General features: G+C 38.0%; 1 protein-coding gene across 3 annotated transcripts in view; it reads left to right on the forward strand.

Moving 5' to 3' along the window:
- The window catches only part of DEUP1 (deuterosome assembly protein 1), a 148,796-nt gene that overhangs the window by 84,167 nt on the left and 39,519 nt on the right, over positions 1-25,110 (forward strand). For 2 of the 3 annotated variants that reach the window (XM_027849392.1, XM_027849393.1), the window contains exons 8-11: positions 13,659-13,804; positions 17,617-17,722; positions 21,317-21,514; positions 23,049-23,135. In XM_027849392.1, coding sequence (XP_027705193.1) covers positions 13,659-13,804; positions 17,617-17,722; positions 21,317-21,514; positions 23,049-23,135 — 537 coding nt within the window. The remainder of the gene's footprint in view (positions 1-13,658; positions 13,805-17,616; positions 17,723-21,316; positions 21,515-23,048; positions 23,136-25,110) is intronic. The other variant, XM_027849395.1, reaches the window with a different exon arrangement.

Raw genomic sequence — 25,110 nt, forward strand, 5'->3', positions numbered from 1 at the left:
ATTGCACAAGGTTTCCCCCATTCCTGAAATACAATACCTTCTCACCTTCATTTCTGAATGTTCATCTTTCTTAAGGCTCAGCTCTCCTGCTATCTCTTCTGAGAAATTTAATTGCCCCATTTGGTAATGATTTTCCCTCAGTTCTCAGATAGCAATTTGTTTATAACTCTTTAATTTATGTTTCATGTAATATTTCAGGTGTCTGGGTAGATTGTGTTTGACTTGGAGTCAAGAAGACTCCAATGGCAAGTTACTTTATCTCTCTCTGCCTCAGTTTCTTTTTCCATAAAATACAGATAATAATAGTACATATCTCTTAGAGTTGTTATGATGGTGTGGTGTTAACTGGGGGAGAATCTATGTTTTCTTGGTGTTAATTGTTAGGTCAAAATTAGCACAAGCAGTAGAGAATCAGTCCATGCTTTGCTACATGTCAGCTTCAGAGTGCACAATCAACTGAAAACAAAAAACCATGCACCAACTCTCCCTCCATTTTAGTCTTGACTTGTAACCTTTTCAAGTACTTATGATCTCTTAGCTGCCAGATCTAATGACCTTTTCTCAATCCTTATCATTCTTGACCTCTCCACAATCTTGGACGCTGTCAATTATCCTCTTCTCCTTGATATTCTCTTTTGCCTAGGTTTTCCTATCATTAGTTTCTCCTGGTTCTCTCGTACGTATAAATTGCTCTTTCTCAGTCTACTTTGTGCCTACTGACAGATCATTTTCTCTGAAAGGACTGACCTCAAGATGAATTGATTGGTTCAGTATGTTGGAAGGATGACTTTTAGGATGAGCTCCTTTGTGCTGATCAATAAAAGAAGCCAACAAACTACTTCTGGCTTTCTTTTTGCCTTTTCCCCTTTCTCCTTTTTTCTAGTCAGTCATTAATCATTTGTTGAGTGCCTTCTATAAACCAGGCACTGTGCTAAGAGCTAGAGGTACAAAGAAAGGCAAAAGACTTTGAGGAGCTCACAATCTAATGGAAGAGACAACAAGATAAACACTGGATAAACAGGAAATAAATAACGCAGGAGAAGGCACTAGAATTAGTGGGGAAAGGCTTCCTGCGGAAGGAAGTTGAGACTTGAAGGAAGCAAGAGAAGCCGGGAGGCAAGGATGAGAAGGGAGAGCATTCTAGGCATGGAGGACAGCCAGAGAAAATACCCAGAGCCAAGAGATGGAGTTCTTGTTTCTGGAACAGCAAGGAGGACAGTGTCGTTGGATCAAATAATATATGGGGGGATGCAAGGTGTAAGAAAACTAGAAAGGTATTGGGGGGATGGGTGGGCTAGGTTATGAAAGGCTTTGAACATGAAACAGAGGATTTTGTGTTTGATCCTGGAAGTGATAGGGTGCCAGTGGAGTTTATTTAGGCAGCTAGGTGGCACAGTAGATAGAATACCAGGCCTGGAGTCAAGAAGCTGCATCTTCCTGAGTTCAAATCTGACCTCAGATACTTATTAGCTGTATGACCTTGGGCAAGTCACTTAACCCTGTTTGCCTCAGTTTCCTTATCTGTAAGAAATGAGCTGGAGAAAGAAATGGCAAACCACTCCACTATCTTTGCCAAAAAAAAAAAAACAAACCCAAAAGGGGTCATGAAGAGTCAGACACGACTGAAAAACAATTATGAAAAAGACAGAGTTTATTGAGTGGGGGAGGGGGATGATAGGATTGGATTTACATTTTGGTAGCTGAATGGAGAATGAACTAGAGTGGGGAGAAACATAACAGGAGACCCACCAACAGACTATCGAGCATGAGGTAATGAGGGCCTGCATCAGGGTAGTGGCATATCAGAGTAGAAAAGTGAGGGGGTGTGTATTCAAGAGATGTTGCCAAGGGTGAACTTGACAGGGCTTAGCAACATATTGGATATTGGGGGGGGGGGGTAAGATATAGAGAGGAGCCAAGTCAAGGTAGTGAGCCTGGGGGACTGGGAGGGTGATGGTGCCCTTGACAGTCATGGGAAAGTTTGGAAGGTAGGAAGATGAGCAGGGAAAGATTGTTTTTTCCATAGAGATTGTAAGAATATAACAGGACAAGGCAGGAGCGTTAATGACTTGCTTTGAGGCAAAAGCACATGCTGAGTGGGATTCCCTATATGACTCAAGAAGGGAGTTCTGAATGCCATTCCTAATCCAAGCCTAAGGATTAGGTTAGATTTCCTAAGGATCATATGCCCAGAGTCTAGCCCTTGGGTCACCACAGCTTCAAGTGTCTGGAATCTGACCTTCTAGTTGGAGGATGATGAGGATTTCATACACATCTTGATCCCACAGTCTAGCCACCTAGCCAGAGAGGGGAGATTTATTGGGCAATATCATTTTGGAGGATTTCAGTTGTTCAGTTATTTTTCAGTCGCCAAAATGAACCCAAGTTTGAGAGTTTGAGGATCCAGCTTTCTATTCAAATAATGGGAATTTCCTGAGCTGTGTGCACCTCAGAGAGATAAAAGGATTACTGATATTGCTCCCAGAGGCGAAGGAACAGCAAGAGACTTAAACCATGATGAAGAGAGCCAAGGGACCTGAACTTTGCATTTCACAACTATTCAGATGGAGTGGGATCAATGGGAAGGGAGGTTCTGCATCTAGTCATATCAAATGTATTTCTGGAATGGTAAATCCAAGTTCTCAGAATAATACCATAAGGCTAAATGTCTGTGAGGATCATTTTGGGGATGGAGGATAAAAAGAGGGAAAGAGGGATTCAGTGAAATGTTAGAGTGTTGCTTGCCTTGCAACTCCAAACCTATTTCCCTTCTGGAGGAGCCCTAGTCCCAGAATGATGCTGAGTATGGAGGACTTTAGGACTCTTTGGAAAAGTGGTACCTACCAGAGAAGGAGGAAAGTTATATTGATTGTTATGTATTATTGTGAGAACTTTATGTACTTTCTGCATTTATTTATGAAATCTATGAGTATCTTGCATTTTTCACATCATCTGTAGGGTAAAATAAGACTGTCCTGTACCTAATAAATACATCAGCTACCCTGAGTGTTCTTACAGGATCTGGAGATCATTTACCCATGCCAATTATGGAGATTTCCCCTTATAAGGCCTGCATGGAGACATAACGAACCAATGATTAGAAGATGACAGAAAGATCATGTACAGTAAATGAGGGAAGTAAATGAGGTAAAGTACATAAGGTCAAAAGTTGCTCTGCAATATAGTGTCACTAGTTGGAGATCAAGAAGCAAGGAGACTGAGGCCAGTCAATCAAGTTTCATGGTAGAATGAAAAGAGTACATATATTGAGAAACAGAGGGCCTGAACTCAAATCCCAGCTCTGCTTCTTACCATCTTTCTGAACTTGATCAAATCACTTAACCCCTTTGGGTCTTTCTTTCTCTGTAAAATGAAGGCTTTGGTCCGATGCACACATATGTGTATATATTATATATGTATGTATATATGTGTGTAAAAATACATACATATATGTATGTATGTGACATCACCAATGTTCCTTCCATTTTTAATTCTATGATTCTTAATCACAGTATATTGATTATACTTTACAGACTTCTGTAAAAGACAGAAAAGACAAAAGATTCAAATGCTTTCAACCTCATATCCTTTACCACAATATATACATTCATTACTATTTCTCAAGACCTTAACTCAAACTTTTCTCTACATTTTGACAGATTCTATCTACCATTATGCAGCGAGCTGGATCATTTACAAAATGGGAATATTTCTGCACATGTGAATAAATGCTAAGATAGTTATTAGTGAATCTAACAGTAATAGAAATGAGAGCCAAGAAATTTCTCAGTTAATCTGAAGGGGCCTTATGGTGAAGGTGAATTTTGAAGAGCATATTTTTTTGGAAGGAAGGGACATGACATGATGGGAGGAAAGGAAAGGGCATGTCATCTGGGGAAGATAATATGTCCAGTGGCTAGGGTAAAAAAATAGTCAAGTTGTGTAATATGGTCAATAAGAATTTTAACTTGACTAGAGTGGAAAAAAATAAGGTTGGAAAGATAAAAATTCTTATCTAATGGTATACTAACTGGTCCTAAATGAGTACTTAAAATGTGTGAAAAGATTATATCTGAAGAAAATTACTTGCTGTCAATAGGAAGTTCTGGTTGGGACTAAAGGCTTGAGAGATTGCTGTGAAGGTTGTTGTAGTTAGCAAAGCTATATGAGACTTGTTGGCATGGAGATTTACCTAGGAGTGGAAATGAAGAATAAAAAGGAGTTATTTGAGACTCTTCAATAGTTATCTTTCATTATAAAAAAAGATATGTAATAGTATAAGTAATGATATCCAAATAAGGGAAGGATTTTCTGGAAAATAATACTTTTTTATATAGTTTGTGTCACTCAAAGGATTGAAATAATTTTCTTTGTATGTAAACCAGTAAGTTTTACTTTATTCTTAACAATATAGCTGATAAACAAACTAAGGGCTGTAATTCATTGTCTTCCTTTCCTCTTCAAATTATATTCTACTTGTTTTCTGGGTACTGACGGTCATAGATTTAGAAGGGAGCTGGGAGGCTATCAGGCTCAATCAAGCCCCTCCTTTTACAGATGCAGTTACATATCTACATGACATTGAGCTCAGGTGTTCTCATTCTAAACTAAGGGCCTTTTCTGCTGTACCTTGCTTTTGTGGATGTAAGCTCCTTGAAGGCAGTCATGGTTTCATTTTTGCTTTTGTATCCCTATCACCTTATACTTACTGGAAGTTTAATAAATATTTGTTGCTTTGGATTGAATTGAATATAACAGCCAAAATAGCCAGTGTTACCTCAGGCTGTGGGAAGAATTCAGAGCCCAGAACATGTGAGCTGTTCTCTGCCTTGGGCAGTCCACATTAAGAGTCTTGTGTTCAGTTCTGGCCACCATCTAGGAATAACACTGAGAAGCTATAGTGAGTGCATCCAGAGGAAGGCTGCCAGCACGGTAAAGAGCCCTTGGCCTAGGCCATGTGTTTCCACATGTCTTTGAAGTAACCTAGGGTGTTTAGCTGGAGCAGAAAAGAATTTGGGATGTGACAGCTATTTTCAGATATCAGGACTATCATATAAATGACAAATTCATCTTTTTCTTCTTTGCCCCAGAGGACAAAACTAAAAACAATGGGTGGAATTGCAGAGAGGCAGATTTCAACCTGATGTCAGAAAAACTTTCCTTACAACTAGAGCTTTGCTATGGTGAAATGCATTGGCACATATTCTAGGGGATTCCTTCTTCCTCACAGTCTTCAAGCAAAGGACGGTCATTTGTCAGGGAAGCTCTAGGAGATACTCTTCTTTAGGCACAGACTGGGCTAGTTGGCCGCTGAAGCTCCGTGGACCAGGATATGAGAACATGGGAAGTAATTTGCCCTAAATATCATTAGATGATTTCCCCCAAGTTTTCAGCTGTCCTAGGCACAGGGTAGGGACCCTGCGGCCTCAAGGTTGGCCCTCTAGGTCCTCAAGTGTGGCCTTTTGACTGAATCCAAACTTCACAGAACAAATCCCCTTAATAAAAGGATTTGTTCTGTAAAACTTGGACGCAGTCTAAAGGCTGAGGACCCAAGGACCTAGAGAGCCACATGTGGCCTGGAGGCTGCAGGTTCCCCACCCTGTCTAGGGATTGGGTAGCTGGTTAAACATAACCTGGACAGGAGTAGTTAGATATCACTTTTCCTACCACCAACATAATTATGGGAAAAATGAGCAAAAGTTAAATGCCGGGTTGCGTGGCACACTGCCCCTGAAACCGCACCGTACCCCAGTATCAGGTATACCAGAATGTATTCAATACCAATGAGAAGGCAGTGTTAACACCACATTCCCTGGATTCTGGATTTCATTTGGACAAAGATCTGACCCTTCCCCTCAAATCAAATCTCTTTCCTAGCAAGGTCCAAGAAGGAAGTATTCCTGGAATTCCTGCAGAAGACAAATCTGCAAAAGTGGTTCCTCTGTTCTTTCACTTTCTTTGCTTCAGCTCCCATGCAATTGGGGTGGGCTGCAGAGGGGGAACAGGGAGCTACAGTTCTGCTGTAACTTCTTAAGTCCTCAGTACAATTAACATATAGGATCAGCCTTTCTACCTCTTAACCTTGTCCTCCTGAATCAGCTGCATGAGCTGACATGTATCTGAAGAAGGCCTATACCTTTATGTGGATTTGGAAGAGACGAGTAGAAGATGGCTGTTCAGGTTGGGATTAGACTACCGGACTGCACCATTCAGACTTGGATGCTCCAGCAAATTTTTAGCTCTTCATGACCTCACCTATTCAGAATGTATTGGATGGGGAGAGAAGGGGTGAGGGAAGTAGGAGCGGTAGGAGTGTGTTATTATATGCTTTGATCAAAACCGTTCTCCAGCATCTGAACCAGAACTACCTGTTTACATAAATTTGAACATAAGGAACGAGAGAGTTCCAAGGGAATATAGAAGGTCATGATTGAGAATTGAGGGTTGGTATGAATGGAACTGTGAAAGATAAAGGAAGCATGTGAGTGGAGGTGAGTCCAGGGCAACAAGAAATCAGTGATAATTTTTGGAAATTACGGGCTACTACTGCCATTTTGTCTATTGATTTTCAGCCGTAACAATACACCTCACAAATCTCTGGCACTCAAGACTTTTGTTTTTTGGACTTTTGCCATTGAAAAGGCTTTTAAGGAATAAAAAAATAGTTCACCATGGCCCCTGGGTGGGCACCCAGGTGCTTTGTTGTTGAAACAGATTCCACAGTAGGACCTATCCTCTCTCAAGTTGAACCCTCTGCCAAAGTATTTCCCAGAAGTTATCTAAAGCCAAAGAACCCAATATCATTTGTTGTGGGGGAAATGCAGCTAGACATAAAGACAGCATTTACAACTTGGTGCTGTGACTCAGAAGTGGCCAAACACTCCATAGCTGTCTATGCTGACCACAAAAACCGTGAGTACCTTCGATGTACTAGAAAATTCAACTGGCAATAGATAAAACAGGCACTTTCCTTCAGCTGGTTCAGTTTCTCTATACTAGACATTCTAGGCTACCATAGACAGTAAGCAGAAGCCAGAATACCCACCACCACCCTTATCCTTCCACAAGCCCCCTATCTAAACAATATCAAATATAGATAATTCTTTAGTCATCAAGCTGGTCTGATAGAAAGAGGAGAGGACCCCTATTCTTAGGCCCAGTTGTCTACTATCCAGGAGGAGTCATTCTGCTCCCTGGTAGGAACGGGGATGACATTCAGGGGACTGTTTTGCCTGTGATGAAGGGCATATTAACCCCCTGAGGAGGCTTAATAAGCCATCCTGAGGTTACCATGACAGTAGGGCTATGGGGCACACAGAGTTATTCATGACCCTCCACACTAACACATGGTAATTCTCAAGGCCCTATCTCAGGTGCAGCCAATTTGTTCATTCTTGTTTAGTGAGGAGCAATAATGATGGAATTTTTCACTAAGCTGCTGCCTTCTCCAGGATATGATTCCATTTTGGTGGTTGTAGAAACCACTATGAAAATGGTTCACTTAATCTGGTTCCCCCAAAGTACCTAAGAGAGTTCAGCTTTTTCTCAAGGAAATTTTCCAACTGCTTGGCATCCTCTCCCATGTGAGGTCATCCAGCAACCCCCAATTTGCTTTGTTGTTTTCGTCTGCTCTGTTACCTGGCATCCAGGTTAAGTTTTATCTCTTCACTACCTTTCCCTACTCCCCATCCGCCATTTACTCCAAACCAGTAGCCAGTTAGAGAAGACCAAGAAACAGGACACTAGAGCAATATTTTCACTAACATTGTTCAGTGGAAAATGTCTTGGATTTGGAACTTGGGAGACCTGGGCTCAAATGCCAGTTGTGCAATTTACAATCTGTGTAACCTTGGACACATCATATGACCTCTCTGGGCCTCCCCTCATCTATGAGTAGAGGTGTGCTAGAATTGATGCCCTTTGAGGTCCCTTCATGTACTGTATAAATGATGTAAAACTCAAATACAGAGATCCCTGCTGGGGACATATTGATTTAGAAAACTAATTAACATTATGTTTTATTATATTTTTTATTTATGATGTTAAACATTTCCCAACTACATTTTAATCTAGTTGCTGGCTACACTTGGGAGACCTGCCTTTGACAATTCTGTTCCAGGGAAGGGAAATGGAAGAGAAAGCAACGATCATTTATATAGGGCCTATTATGTTTTAGGGGCAATTAAATAGCTCAGAAGATAGTGTACTGGGACTAGAGTCAAGAAGACTCATCTCTCTAAGTTCAAATCTGGCCTCAGACACTCACTAGCTGTGTGACCCTGGGCAAGTCACTTAACCCTATTTGCCTGAGTTTCCTCATCTGTAAAAAATGAGCTGGAGAAGAAAATGGCAAACTACTCCAGTTTGTTTGCCAAGAAAACCCCAATGGAGTCACAATGAATTAGACACAACTGAACAACATTATGTTCCAGGTATTGTGCTGAACGTTTTTCACAGATATTATCTTATTTGATCCTCACAACAACCCTGGAAGGTAGCTGCTATTATTATAATTGGGGAAACTGAGGCAAAGGTTAAGTAACTAGAGTCACACAGCCAGTCTCTGTCAGAGGCTGGATTTGAACTCAGGTCTTTATGACTCCAAGCCCAGTGCTCTATCCACTGAACCACCAGCTGCCTATAGATCCAGGCTCCTATGATCTTATCATCTCTAAAGTTTCTTCAAACTCTGAATCTATGATCTTATGTCCTGCACATCCAAAATACCTAAAATAAGCTAATAACAACAAAATCCCATGGCAAGCTTTGTGAGTAAAAGATCAGATTTGACAGAGTCATAGGATTTCTGGAATGACTTTGTAGGAAGTAAGTAGCTTGAACAGTAAAAGAGGTTTTCATTCAGAAGGTCATTAGGCTTAGAATTGGAAGGGATTTAGAGAAACTTTAGTTCAACCTTTTAATTTACAGATGAGGCAAAATTAAAATGGAGAACAATACCAGTAGTATATAACTCACAGGCAATGGCAAAGTCCAAATATAATTTTCTATGTAACGAAAACAAACTATATACTATTTACGAACCTTAACAAACTATCTACTATAATATAATGTCAATCATGTAGCCCCTTGAGGGCAGTTGTGTGGGGCAGTACATAGACTGCCAGGCCTGGAGTCAGGAAGACTCATTTTCATAAGTTCAAATCCAGACTAGCTGAGCAAGTCACTTAATCCTGTTCTCCTCAGTGTTTTCACCTATAAAATGTGCTGGAGAAGGAAATGGCAAACCACTGTAGCATCTCTGCCAAGAAAACCCCAAATGGGGTCATGAAGAGTCAGACACAACTGAAAATGACTGAACAACGATATAGCCTCTTATCAGAAAAGAGCTGATGGAAAGTACAGTTTGTCCCAGATTTCCAGAAGGCAGGACTGAAAAATGACAAACGTTATAATTACTCATTTTTTTCCGCCATAATACACTAATGACACATATGAGTTTGCAGTCTACTAAAAGCCATGGATCATTTGCAGCAGAACTTTTGTTTAGTCATTTCTCTCCTATCTTGTGATATTTATTGCTAGAACCCAAGTACAGAACTCTACGTTTATCTCTTTTAAAATTCACTTTATTAGATTTGGCCTTATGTTCTATCCTGACTCTGTCGTCCGTTTGAGATACCTCTCAATTGTTTGTAGTCCCCGAACCCACCCAAGGTGAGTGTGACATCTTCAGTTTTAAGTCACAGATAAAAAATATTAAACAGAGCAAGGGCTGAGCTTAGAGGCACTCCACTAGAGACTTCCTTCCAAGCTGATATCAGACCAGTCTCTGAGACCAGCTATTCAACTAATTTCATCTACCTAACTGTGTCATCCTCTAATTTACTCTCATTATCTTATCTGTGATGATCAAATGTGAAATTGCTTGAGAGACTTTATCACATGCTTTGCTTGAGCCTAGGTAAATAATACTGAGATCATTCACTTTGAGTCTAATAACTGTCAAAAAAAAAGGTTAGTCTGGCAAGCCCTCTTTTTAAAAAATTATTTATTTGTTTTTAGTTTTCAATATTCACTTCTACAAGATTTTGAGTTCTAAATTTTCTCCCCCTCCTTCTGCTCCCCCCTCCCCAAGACATGGCAAGCCGTCTTCTTCTTGATGAAGCCATACTAACTCTTCACTAGACACTAACTAAAACCATTCTTTTCATAGTACATTCTTTAATGTTGCAAGGAATTGAAGTCAAGGTCAGTAACCTATAATTTTCAGCATTGGTCTTTTTCTAATTCTGACGTACCGCTCCCATCCTTCATGATTTTTCCCACAATGCTGACAGTGGTTCTGAAGCCATGCTGGTCACTTCTTTCAGCACTAGCGTGTTGTTCACCAGAACCTGGTGACTTGAGCTCATCTAGGGAAGCTAATTACTCTCTTATGATCATCCTGCTTAACTTGATATCAAATTCCTATTATTTGGTTTTCTTTGTTTTTTTCTTTTCTAGATTGAGCAGCAACATAGCATTTTAGTGGGTAGTAAGCTGGTCTCAGAGCCAAAACAAAACAAAACAAAAAAAAAAACCTGATTCCAAGTCCCACTTCTGACATATACTGACTGTGAGGCCCTGGACAAATCCTCAGTGGTCTCTAAAGTAGGTCTACGGCCTGCCTTCTAGGGGGCTAGGCTAAGCAGGGGCTTATCTTCAACACAAACATACTTACTCTAAGCCTCTCACACTCTTCTCCTCCACCTCCTTTTCCCATGGTTTGATTTCCTAATTTTCCTCATTCTGTACTAGGAATTGGCTCTCCCAGGGCAATTCTGGAGAGGAAAGAGACCTAACCACTACCTGGACCCTCACAGCAGCAGCCATACTGGTGAAATTGAAAAAATTCCCCTACTTCTATCCCCCAGGTTACCTTGGGGCTGTGGCAGGTAAATCTTGGAGAATGAGTAGGCTCTGGCTCCCAGGCAATGACTGGTGAGTCAGAGGCTCACCTCACTTATTTTCACTTGAGGTAGGACAGAGTGAATCATTCAGGATATTCAGGCATGGATGGGCTGCAATATGTGTCACCAACTCTATTACATTCTCTTTTCCCCCAAACTCATCCATCTCCCAATGTTCCCCATTTCTATCAAGGTGATCACCATCCTCCCAGTCAGCCAGACTGTTGTCTTTGGCATCATCTCAATATCATGTTCTATTCCTCATTCTCACCCCACATATCTAATCATTTGCCAAATCCTGTTTCTACCTTCAAAACATCTTGCATCCATATTGTCTTCACCATTTACATGGCCATCTCCCAACTTCAGGCACTCACCATTTCTCAGCTGGTGTTGTAATAGCTATCTGATTGTTCTCTCTGTCTCAAGTCTCTATCCACCAGTCTGGATCCAGGTCCTTCAACTCTAAATCTAGCACACTTTCCACCACACCATGCTGACCTCTTTACATGATCGTACTGCATCTTTATATTCATCTTCAGTTAGCTTACACTTGCTTTCATTTTTTTGTAAATTTTTTGTTGGTCAGCGAGTTCCTTGTGAATCCACATTGGTTTTTTTTAGATATCTCTCCTCCTTATTCCCCTTGTAATAGCTTTTCTATGCAAGGAGGCAAATTTAATCTGACATGTATCACTGACACTTGGTAGGATGAGATGAATGACTCAAGTATAGCTCTGGAAGAGTAGAAAAGAATAGGTAAAAGGGGAGATGAGTGCAGTAGCTTTTTATCTTGAGAAGATATATCCATATGAAGAAACCCAAGAACCAAAGTAAATGAAAATCACAGGATCCCAAACAGAAGGGATTCTGTCAGAGTATTTACAAACCATCTGGACAGAAAGAGAAAATAGATGAGTTTAGGAACTAATCCTGCCTACTATATGCAACATTACACTGGGACCAAAAAAAATGAAAAGCAGTTCCTGTCCTCAAGGAGTTTACATTCTACTGGATAACAAACCAGTTCACAAGTTCTGGTTATGATATGATAGACAATGGAGAGCATGATATGGTGGTGATGGACAACTTTAGTAACTCAGACATCTGTTGGGAGATCTGTCTGCCTAAATTAGAGCAGCAGGTAATTACTAGATGTACATGATTGACAATTATATCATTCACAGCTCCCTTTTCCCATTCCTCTTATAAATGAAATAATGAAGGGAACTTCATCAATGGGATATTTTGAAGGAAGTGATCATGAATTTCTGAAAGAAGAAATTAAACTATCATGTGCACAAGGCCTTCATCTAGGTCTCTAATATTTCTTGGGTGTGGCCCTCAACTTGCCTCTCTGTCAACGAGTCAATCATTCATCCCTCACTTTCACTATATTACCAGTCATATTAATACAACACAAAATCACATCAGCTTTCTTGGTTGCTATATGACAATTTAATTCATCCCTAGGTCTTTTTCACTCAGACAATAGTTCAGTTCAATTCAATAGTTCAATTCAGCCCTAATCTTCTCTACTGCCTGTGTTTCTTTTAATCCAAGTATAAAACTTTACAAGTATCCCTATTAAAGTGCTTCTAACTAGATTTGGCTCTAACCTCTTTAGATGTTTTTGGATCTTTTATCATCCAGTAGATTGGCTGTCCCTCCTAACTTTATGCCATTCACAGTAAAAAGCATATATGGGGAACAGGTAGGTGGCACAGTGGACAGAGCACCAACCCTGGAGGCAGGAGGACCTGAGTTCAAATTCGGCCTCAGATACTTGACACTAACTGTGTGATCCTAGGCAAGTCACTTAACCCCAATTACCATACCAACCCCCCAAAAAACCCCATATAAGGCCATCCATATTTTCATCCAATCCATTAATAAACTGAGGCTCCAAGAAGTGACTTGCTCATAGTCACACTGCTGATTAGGTCTGGTCATTCAAACAATTCCAAATCCAACTAACCATATTACCATCCATTTCAAATCTTCCTTATCTTGTCCAAAAGGTTATTGTTAAGAGACTTTGCTAAATGCCTTGCTGAAACCCAGGTATATGTTATGTCTATGGCATTTTCCTCATCTACCAGTCTAGTAAGAAAGAAAAGGGAAATAAAGTAAGTTTGGCATGATCTGTTTTTGATATTTCCATAGTGACTCTTATTAACAACTTCCCTTTCTACATAATCCTTTCAGTTAAATTTGATTCACCATTTTATATTAAGTCCTTTCTCACAGGAGACTATGTTAGGTGATGGGCAAATGTCTATCATAGTATTTCTTTAAAAGATTATTAACAGAGAGGCCTTAATCTCCATTATTTCCATTTTAGGTCATGAATGTTGACTGAGAATGGATCAAATGATTTAGTCCTAAATGTTATTATTAAACTAGAAGTCCAGAGACCTGTTTTTAGAACCTCTTCTGCCATTAAGTTAATGTGTGACTGAGGGCAAATAATTTAAATGTGCTGGCCCTCAATTTCATCATCTTTAATATGGAGGTATTGCCCTATGAGATCTCTAGGGTTCTTTCTAGCTCGAAAGTTCTCTGACTTTTATGACTTATGACTTAGAGCTTTAATGAAACAGATTCTATAAACTTTGATTCTTATTTAACAAAATGCTTAACATTAGTTCATTTTTTAAAAGACTGTTTTATAAAATTGTTTTAATATATTCCATGAGATCATGAAATCTTAATATTACCATTAAATCATTTCGATTTTCTATTTAGACCATGGAAGCAGGACTTTCAGAGGTGAAAAATGAATTACAGTCACGTGATGATCTCTTGAGAGTTATAGAAATGGAACGACTGCAGTTACATAGAGAATTATTGAAAATAGGAGAGTACCAAAATTTTCAAGATAATCAAAAAAGGTATGTTCTTTAAATTCAATATTTATTTTTAGAAGGAATCATTAAACTCATAGTATTTACATGTTTCTTTGGGATTGATTTGATGCAAGAATAAAAAGTACCTATCTGCTAATTTATATGCTTATAGATAATACCATATTGTCAGATTTTTTAAAAAAATATATTTAACAGCTGGTTATTTAATCTTCAGTCTTTATTTAAAAAATGTTGGCTTTAGCCACTAGACATTAGAATAATTTGTGGATACACATTTCATATGTACTTAAAAGTTATCTCAAAGTCTTTTTTCTTTGGGATTTCATGGAAGTTGTAGTATAGATTTTTTTACTTTGTATGCAGATTGATTAAATAGTAACCATTTTTAAAAGATTTTATTCCTGCTTCCATATAATTAACAGTTTTCATTTCACAAATGCTATTTTAATTTTAGCCTCCCTGTCCATCGTTTTGTCATGTCATTGAAAGCTCATTAGGACAGATTTCCTTTCCCTATTTAGAATCATACAATTATGTGGGCATACCAGGTAACCACAAAGGAATTTGGACTACTAAAGATCATAACATGTTCATACTCGTGAATAACTAAACAACTTAACCGCTTGATTGTAACATTTCCTTAATATGTTAATTCTCATTAGTTAACCCTGGATCAAAGCTAGTCTTTTAAGAATCTAACTGTTTCATGGTGAAGTGGTATTTTTACTGCAAGTTCAACATTATATGATAGAGGTAGTAATTATAATATACATACCATGAGAAAGGATAGTAAAGGTCAACCTTATGACTTTGAAACATGAAACGACTGATAAACTGCAGCAACTTGGACAAACCCTGAATCATCTTCAATATTAAATGGCAAGATGGGACCCACAAAAATGATGTCTTAGAATAACAATCTACCAGTATAGAAGAAATGTCATTTAATCTTTGGAACAGGTTATACAATAGTAGTTTATTTATCAGGCAATCAACATTTATTTAATGTCCTATATGTAGAACATGGTCCATCCAGTCCAGTATTATCTCTAACCATGGCATCAGATACATTTTTTAAAGAAGAACATGACATTGACTTCAAAATGTTAGTGATATACCCCAGACATTGCTAATTTAAAAGTGTTTTAAAAGTTAAAAGTTCATTTTAGATTTACCATTCACGAAAGAATTTGAGGACATATTTGTATTTTCAGCCTATTAAAACTCTAAAGATTATTTGCTTTTACACATTTAAAATGAATGTTTTGTGTAAAATAGTATGTGTTTCATTTAAATATGCTTAGCATAGTGCCTGGTATGTAGCAGGTACTTAAGAAATGCTTGTTTTGTAGCAGGTACTTGATAAATGCCCAGTCAGAAGACTGGGCTTCAAATTTTTGCTCTGTTTATGTGACCTTGGGCAAATCACTTAGTCTTTTTGGGCCTCAGTTTTCTTTCTTTCTTTTTTAATATATTTTTGTTTCATTAAATATTTATCAATTTCATTTAAAATTTTTTTAACATTTATTTTTTTGAGTTCCAAATTCTCTCCCTTCCTCTTGCCCCTTCCTCCTGCCCCTCCCCTATCCCTTGAGAAATCAAATAATATGATACTGATTTACATGTAAAGTCATGCAAAACATATTTCTATATTAGCCATGTTGCAAAAGAAAACACACAAAAAATCCCCCAATAAAATAAAGTGAAACAAGTATGCTTCAACCTGTACTTAGAGTTCATCAGTTCTCTCTCTCTGAGGGTGGAAAGCATTTTTTTATCATGGGTCCTTTGGAATTGTCTTGGATCGTTGTCTTGATCAGAATAGCTAAGTCTTTCACAGCTGATCATTGTTACAATATTCCTGTTACTGTGTACAAGGTTTTCCTGGTTCTGTTCACTTCATTTTGCATCAGTTCATATAAGACTTACCAGGTTTTTCTGAAACCATCCTGCTCATCATTTCTCATAGCAGAATAATATTCCATCACAATCATATGTTACAATTTGTTCAGCCATTCCCCAAATGATGGGCATTCTCTTAATTTCTAATCTTCGCCACCACAAGAAGAGCTGCTATAAATATTTTCAAAAATATAGATCTTTTCCCCTTTCCTTTGATCTCTTTGGGATATGGACATAGTAGTGGTATTGCAGGGCCAATGCACAGTTTTATAGCCTTTTGGGCATAGTTCCAAAATGTTCTACAGAATGGCTAGACCAGTTCACAACTCCACCAACAATGCATTAGTGTCCCTATTTTCCCACATCACCTCCAGCATTTGTCATTTTCCATTTCTGTCATGTTAGCCAATTTGGTAGGCGTGAGGTGGTATCTCAGAATTGTTTCAATTTGCATTTCTTTAATCAACAGTGATTTAGACCATTTTTTCACGTGACTATTGATAGCTTTGCTTTCTTCTTCTGAAAACTGCCTGTTCATATCTTTTGACCATTTCTCAATCAGGAAATGGTTCTTATTTTAACAAATTCGGCTCAATTCTCTGCATATTTGAGAAATGAAGCCTTTATCAGAGAAACTTGCCATACATTTTTTTCTTTAGTTTCCTGTTTTTCTTCTAATTCTGGCTGCATTCATTTTGTTTGTACAAAAACTTTCTAATTTCATGTACTCGAAATCATCTATTTTACTTCCCATGGTCCTCTCTTTCTCTTGCTTAGTCATAGTCTTCTCTATATATCTAACAGGTAAATTTTTCCATGGTCACCTAATATACTTATGATATCATCCTTTATGTCTAAATCATCTGCCTATTTTGACCTTATCCTGGAGATGTTGGTCTGTACCATAGTTTCTGCCATACTGTTTTCCAGTTGTCCCACCAGGTTTATCAAATGGCTTTGGATGTATCAAATGCAGATTATTATGGTCATTTACTACTGTGCATTGTGTACCCAATATATTCCACTGATCCTCCACTCTATTTCTTAGTCAGTACTAGATTGTTTTGATGATTTTTGTTGTTCAGTTGTTTTTCAGTCATGTTCAACTCTTCATGATCCCATTTGGGGTTTTCTTGGCAAAGATATTGGAGAGGCTTGCTATTTCCTTCTCCAGCTCATTTTATAATTGAGGAAACTGAGGCAAACTGGGTGACTTGCCCAGAGTCACACAGCTAGTAAGTGTCTGAGGTCAGATTTGAATTCAGGAAAATGAAGCTTCCTGACTCCAGGTACTCTATCTACTGTGACACTTTGGCCACAAGTCACTTAACCCTGTTTGCCTCAATTTTCTCACCTGTAAAATGATCTGGGGAAGTAAATGGCAAAACACTCTACCAGTATCTTTGCCAAGAAAACCCCAAATAGGGTCATGAAGAGTTAGATACAACTGAACAACAACATTTGATGATTACCACTTAGTAATCTAGTTTGAAATCTGGTACTGCTCAGCTGGGCCTCAGTGTTCACCAATTGAAGAAGTTGAATTAGATATTCTCTAAGGTCTCAAGACCCTATGATCCTACTCTAAAACCTTCCTTTCACATCTCATCCCAATGACATATTCAATAATCTACATGTGAATAGGTGAAATGCCTCATTATTGACTGTAAATCAATATGTTCATAAAAGCACAGCATGTATCTAAAAATTTTACTGTTGAATGAGGTTTGTGTGTTCTAGAATTTGAATTCCTATCACATACATGTTTCCAAAGAACTACTGAATTTACCCTACAACATACAGTTACTAAATACAGCCCTTCAATGCTTCAGTGGATTGTGACCTCCCTGATGTGGGCTGCTATGAAGCAAATATAATTGTAACAGCATATCAAGTTGTTTCACTTTTATTCATTATTTGATTTTAATTTGAAGGCTTGAGCCGTCCTATTCACATATCCTCAAAGAACCAGAAAGAAAAGAGAAAGAGCTATTCTCCTTGACACCTGACCAGGCAAATCAGGAAAAGGAACTGAACAAGGTATGAAAAATAATTAGCTGAATTTTTGAAGGTAGGTCAAGAAATCTATCTCCCTTGGATTGAAATGGAATACACTTATTTTCACTCCTTCCTTTACTTTTCTATATTTCCTCAAGTTGTAACCTATGAAGTGTCTGGTTCTGACATTTCTTGGAGTGTCTCTTTCCTATACGCAGAAAAGTAACATAGCTTATTTTAGCAACCCAGAGAGAACACCCAGGGACATCCCATAGCCCCCTGCATAACCCATGGGACGTGGACACAAAACATTCACTCAGAGGTGATGTGCTTCCATTCAAGGGGAAGAGGCATTCTCTATTTCCATTCTGGTAATTTTCACCTTTCTTTCTAGCCTCGTGGTACATTACTCCCCACCCTGTACTCTGAGATCCAATCAAATGCCCCTCTCTCAGTTCCTCTCCCAGAGCTCTGGCTCCATTTCCCTCTACACCTCTGCCTCAGAATTTCTCTCTTCCTTCGGGATACGAATGGAAAGCCTTTCCAGATCTTCTCAGTTGCTAAGGCCCTTCCTCCCTAACTACCTTGTATATATTAGATTTATGTTACTTTTGTATGTATTTGAACTAGGGCGTATTGTCTTACCATTACTCCTCCCCACCCCAGTAAACTCAGGATGTGAGTAGGGATTTCTCCTTCTTTGTACTTGTATTCCCAGTGCCCAGCAGAGTGGCTGGCACATAGCAGGCTCTTGATAAATGCTGGAGTGATTGATTGATTGATTGATTGATTAATTGATTGATAAAAACAGGGATGGGATTCCCTTCATGGAATCTCTGACCTTTGGTACTAAGATTCAGGCATGATATGCCATGTTTTATGATCTCAACTGGCATTGTTAAAAAATTAATTGAAAAAATAGAATAGCTTTGCTTTAGCACTTTAAAACTAGGCCTCTGCTAAAGTCCCTGTCTTCGGCCTCCTCACTGATTTCTTGAAGACTATACCATTAGAGTGCAAGCTCCTCTTCCCCCCCTCACTTACATGTGAAAATCATTTTAACATTCTTTTTTTTTTCATATTCTGAGTTCCAAATTCTCTCCTTCTCTATCCTCCCCCCACATTGAAAAGACAAGCAATTTTACATAGGTTATACATGTATAGTCATGCAAAACACATGTCCATGTAAGTCATGCTATGAAAGAAAAAACAGAAAAAATCCAAGAAAAAGAAAACATATGCTTCAACCTGGAGCACAAGTTCTGGAAGTTTCTACTCCACTTGGGCCATGAACTTGGTAGATGGTGTGTCTGTTATCAGAAAACCAGCTTCCCCAAAAGCAGAGAGGCACATCATCGGGGTGGCCGAAGGGTGATGACTTTTCTAAAGAGCAAAAACTAAGTATTTGAGAGAAGATTGGAGAGGGGTTGCACTCTGTGTTGTGGGCCTTTCCAAGGCATACAACAAACGTCTCACATCCGTAAAGTGGCAGTCTTGGACTAACCTCTTAATCCTATGGCTTAGGTCCCCAAGCTCTATTGCATCCCATAGAACAAAAACAAACAAACAAAAACTGGCGAATATCAACGCTAAGCTATTGGTGGGGATCTTTGATAAGTTATGATAAGAGAAATGTTGCAAGACTGGAGGCAGGCAAATTGTCCCCATTCTTCATATTATAGGACTATGGGCTCAACTTGACACACTCATTTGGCTTGATTTGATTTTACTTTTTTGGGTATGGGTTTAACAAGATGGCTTCTGAGATTCCCTACAAGCCAAGATTCTGTGATTCTTTGATCCTAAATGCTATCTTATATGTCATTTTCTGGCAACGGTCACTGTAGGTGATATACCACTATCTATTTCCATCAACCATCTATGTCTCCATTGCCCCTTGGATCACATACAGTTTGTTTGTTTGGAGGCAATCAGGATTTAAGTGACTTGCCTATCTAGTAAGTGTCTGAGGCTGAATTTGAACTCAGGTCCTCCTAACTCCAGGGCAGGTTCTCTATCCACTGAACCACCTACCTGTCTCCACATACAGTTTTGAATCCTTGAAAAGCTAAATGTCAACAACTTTATTGATCTTTTAAAATGTGGCAGAATTAAATTTTTAAAATTAAATACTGCTGTTATACCATAAAATGTCATATGGTAAAGGGTGAACTAAGCAAATTCCAATACGGTTAACCTGATTCTTACTTTCATAGAATTAAGTTGGAAAATAAAACTTGGAATAATATAAGATTCTACTGATATGGCACTATTTGTTATTGAGGCAAAGATTATGAGGTCCAAATCCCTTCACAGTATCTTGGAGAATACTAGATAATGCAGTGGTAGGCAGGAAAGGTAACAAATGAATTGTACAAAAATAGCTTTATCTTCCGTGAAGAAACTAATAGTGAATTTGTATTCTCTCATAGCTGAACCAATTAAAAGCTCTCTATGTTGTGTTTTATTTCTAATCTCAATTCTCAAAATACAACTGCTCTAAGTTATTTCAATTAGAAATGAGCATTTTCAATGAGGTCTAAAGTCATTTGGAGCTCAAGTATATTAATCTTATTTAGAAAGTAATTTTTCAATAGAAGAGGTTACTTCAAGATCCCCATGTTATGAGAATAATATAAGTAGCATGGTACTTTTTATAATAGTGCATTCCATTTTATAGCTTAAGCATTTAATTTAAAAAACAAATGTGCTTAGGTAAATCCAATCAAATTTAATATTTTTACTAGTGAGGTTAGATAGTAAAAATTAGTCCTCTACTTCCTCCACTGTTCCTTTTTACATCTTGGATGAACAGCAAGAAATGACCATGGGGGAGCTTTTTCTTTTTCTGGGTCTTACTGATTGTTTTCTCATATATATTATCTACTGGGGAGAGGTATCATTGCCCTTCATAAGCCCAAAGAGAGTAATGAAGCTCAACTAATTGATTTTTTTTCCAGTTTCACCACCTTTATCACTTAGCTTCTTTTTATAGGACCTCTACCCTCATAAAAAAAATGAGATAATATTTTTAAAGCATTTAACACAATGCCTGGCACTACAAGCTTAATAAATGCTTGTTTTCTCTTTCCTTCTTCCTCCACCTCCACCTCCCAGAATTAAAAAGCCTTCTCTTAGCCTCTTCACTCTCTCCCTTATTCTCATTGTAGTTGGGATTTTCTGAGGTTGGACCACTTACAGATAAAAGTAATGTTGGTCCAATGATTTGAACTACATAATCCAATAGTGTAAAACAATAGTATTGGTGAACCTCTATAGAAGTGAAAACAGATGGACCCAGGGCTAGACTGCAAGGACCCCAGGCCTTGTGTACAAAGACTATGGGCATCCAATATACAGACTAAATGGGGTAGGGGTTTGTTAGGGTCAGGAACAAAGTTAGCTTAGAATGAAAAATCTTTGCACAGGGGATCAACGCCTAGATAATTGGGAGTTGAGTGTGTTATAGCTTATAAATTAATCTTTCAATGAAGGAAGTTCTTTTAAATTAAGCATACACTTTAATATATTCTTAAATCTAGTTTATTAGAATGCGGACATGAAAATCAATGTAATGCATTTAGTCACAAACACAGTACATTGTATTCTTTCTTTTCTCGAACACATCTGCTGCAGATAAGAGCCAATCTTTATCAAGAAGAACAGTCGCACAGCTCTGAACAGGAAAGAATGAGGAGTGAAATCTCTGACCTGACAGAAGAGCTTCATCAGAAGGAGATCACTATAGCAACTGTTATGAAGAAAGCTGCTCTTCTGGAAAGACAGTTAAAAATGGAGTTAGAGATAAAAGAGAAAATGTTAGCAAAACAACAGGTATGCAAAATGGTAGGGTCTCTGTAGGGCATTCTCCTCCATCATAAATATTAGAATTCATTATTAACTAATAAAGACATTTAATTTTGCACTATTAATTCTAACAGTACCACTACCATATGAAAGCTTTGTGATATAATGTTAGATGCAGTTAAAAAAGATCTTGGAACATAAAAACCATAAAGTACTAGTACAAAACAATTGAATTAAATCCACTAAGATGAAGTACTTTGCAATAATAAGTCCTTCTTTTAACCTTCATAGCTATAACTGTGTTCAAAGATTTGCTGAGTTTGATTTCTGTATCCACTTTTTTATTAAAACTTATAACTTTTAAAATAATCCAATTAATCATTAGATTTTTCTCAAGTTGTTTTTCCCTTTTCTCCTGCTCCCACACTCCCTTAGAGTGTTTTTTGTTTTGTTTTGTTTTGCTAAAAAATATTTTAAATGTGAAAATTAGTTAAGATTTATTGAATACTCAATGGATAATACGGCAAGATGCCCAAGGAAACCAGACAACTTTAAAATTCCACTATTAATATTCCATAATTAATGGTTACAGTAAATAACAGTAAGTGTTATTATATTGAAATCCTTTTGATCCATTATCCACCTTTCAGTTTGGAGGTCCATAATGAAAGCTTAGCTTTTTCTACTTGTTTCCCCAAATTCAGCAGCTTAAGGATCACCCTACTATAGTCGTCAAGAGTGTGAGCAAATTGGGAAAATAGGATGCAGTCCAAGGAAGAAACTGAGATGCTAAGAAGGGTTGTATTACTAATAGCATAGTCAATTATCCTCAAGAGTACCATTCTTTATAAACACAAATAGAACATATCACTTTGATATAGATTTTAGTGAAGCAATCCAATACTATGGAAAGCAATACAGAAGATGATATCATTGTGACATTATATAAAGAAAAAAATAGATTTAAGAGAAATCTAGTAGGTAAATAGAATAGTCATTGTCCTAAAGTAGGGCTTATGAAAGAAAATAACTCAAATTAAGGGACAGAATTCTAGAAGAAAGCAAGAAGGAAATAATTACAAAAAGGTCAGAAGAACAAAAGTTTAGAATTTCGTATGATAAGATTTTTGCCAAAAGTTGATGAGGAACTTTGAAGTTAGGAATAATGTAGTTGGTTTAAGGGACAAGAAGAGCATAAAGGTGAGGTGACTTTATTAGACCACAGGATTAAAGCAGGAAGAAACCTTAAAGATATTTAGGCCAACCTTCTCATCTCACACCTGAGAGTGAGAACAACTAGCCTTGTGTCACATTTGGACCCATGTCATCTAATTCCAGATCCATTGTCTTTTCCACCATATCACTGGGCTTAGAAAAGAGAGAGGAGATATAGAAAGTTTAAACAAGAAGAGTAATAGAGAAGATTCTTGTAAACATTTGTTTTTTATTATAGAATTAATCAGGAAAAGGAGGGTAAAGTAGGAGCCAGTGAAATTCTAAAAGTAGGGCATAGGGAAAATGTAACAAGAGAATCCTAATAGGCATATTCATCTTGTTTCAGTTGTCAGATATGAGATATAAAGCTGTCAGATCTGAAAATACACATCTGAAAGGAATGATGGGAGATTTGGAGACTGGAAGATACCTGGTAATTTATTAAATGTGCCACACTCATGGCAGTTTTCATTGTAATTATGTATATCTGCCTATACAGAGTTATAAATTATCAGAAGGAGTGATTAAGGTTGCAAATACTCTTGTACATTTGGATCTTAATCCCTATTGACCTCACTTTTCCCCTTCGTGCTGGAGGACTCATGTTTTTCAGTCAAGGAGAGGAAAGAAATCTTCCTTGCCTCCATCTTCCTCACAAAACTAGGCTTATTTCTGGTCGAAGAATAGAATTACAGAGCTCTGAGCAGGTTTCTACAGGGGCAGCTAGGTGGCTCAGTGGATAGAGCACTGGCCCTGGAGTCAGGAGGACCTGAGTTCAAATCTGGTCTCAGACCAGACACTTAACATTTCCTAGCTGTGTGACCCTGGGCAAGTCACTTAACCCCAATTGCCTTGCAAAAACAAAACAAAAAAAAAAAGGTTTCTACAGCAAAGATGTCAGCTCAGGATGCTTCATTTCATTTATTGCTGCCTACTAAGGTTCTTGTTGATCTTGAAACCCAATAAAGGAAGCCTATTTATGGTATAAAAGTGAGAAACTTTCATGCAATATTTTTATAGTATTCAGCATTGTTAATAAGTAGCAACTGATTGTTAATTAATACTCTAAAACCCACCAAAGATGTGAATCAGAAATGTACATCCACTTGGGAAATGTACACAACAACAGCAACTAGTCTCTTTTGTTTGTTTATTTTTTTAGGCAATTGGGGCTAAGTGACTTGCCCAGGGTAACACAGCTAGTAAGTGGCAAGTCACCTAGTTGCCCCCAGCAGCAGCTAGTCTTAAACTGGCTTCTGAAAACTTGCCACCTTTGACTTCCACGATGCTCCACTTTAGCAGGACTCCTCCACTACTCTCCAATTATTCTTTTGTCTCCTTCTTTTGGCTTCCTTTCCCTTCTCCTCCACAGGTGTTCCACCAAGACTCACTACTTTATGGGGTTGTTATTAGTATCAAAAGAGATCATATATATGTATGCATATATATATATACATGTCAAAGCATTTTGTGTCTGTAAAGCATTACTATATGTACATATAAAGTTGTATCATTAATTCCTGGGTTTCTGCTTATCTTTCTCTTTACTTCCTCAGGGAACAGAGATCCAGGCAGGGTTTCATTGATCACCTCTCTGTGAATGACTTCAGAGTCTATACTTCCAATATTTACCTTTCACTTAAATTTCAAATTCACATCTCCAGTTTATCAATGGGATATTCCCATTGGAAGTCCATTGCCACATTACAACATGGTCCTAGCAGAACTAATTTTCTTCCTAACCTAAACCAGCTCACCTTTCTAGCTGGAAAGAGCAATGGATTCAGAGTCAAGAGACCTATGTTCTAACTGTATGACCTTGGGGTAGTCACTTAACTTTTCTGGATCTCAGTTTTCTATTTTGTAAAAGAGAGATCACTGAATCTGCCCTCCATAACTATTATGGTTGTTATAAGGATCAAATGAAGTAACGTGTGTGAAAGTGCTTTGCAAACAATGAAACACTTTACAGATACAAGAGAGTATTAAATTTGTGTTCTGTTCTCCATACTGCTACCAACCTAGTTCAAACCTTTATTGTTTATAGGTGAATTACCACAACAGCTCTCTACCTGGTTTTCTTTACTTATAATCTCTGTCCTTCTTGAGCCTTTCTTACATTTACCTACAAGGTTAATCTTTCTTAAAAACATGGCATATCATTTCAGTTTTCTCTGATCAAGATCCAGTGCTGGATTCCTGTAGTCTACTGTAGCAAGTCTAAACTCTCAAGGCCTCTCTCTCAAAGGACCTTGACTTCAATCAACCCATCTAGCCTTATTTTCCTTCCACCATGAAACACAAGCCCTTTGATTAGTTTGATTGGTCTTTTGGTTGTCCTGTACATGTGCAGTATACATTCCTACCTCCATGCCTTTGCTTTTTCTGTATCCTCTCACCCTTCTCTA

The sequence above is a fragment of the Vombatus ursinus genome, unplaced genomic scaffold (assembly GCF_900497805.2).
Source record: "Vombatus ursinus unplaced genomic scaffold, bare-nosed wombat genome assembly UNPS02007344.1, whole genome shotgun sequence".
NCBI lineage: Eukaryota > Metazoa > Chordata > Mammalia > Diprotodontia > Vombatidae > Vombatus > Vombatus ursinus.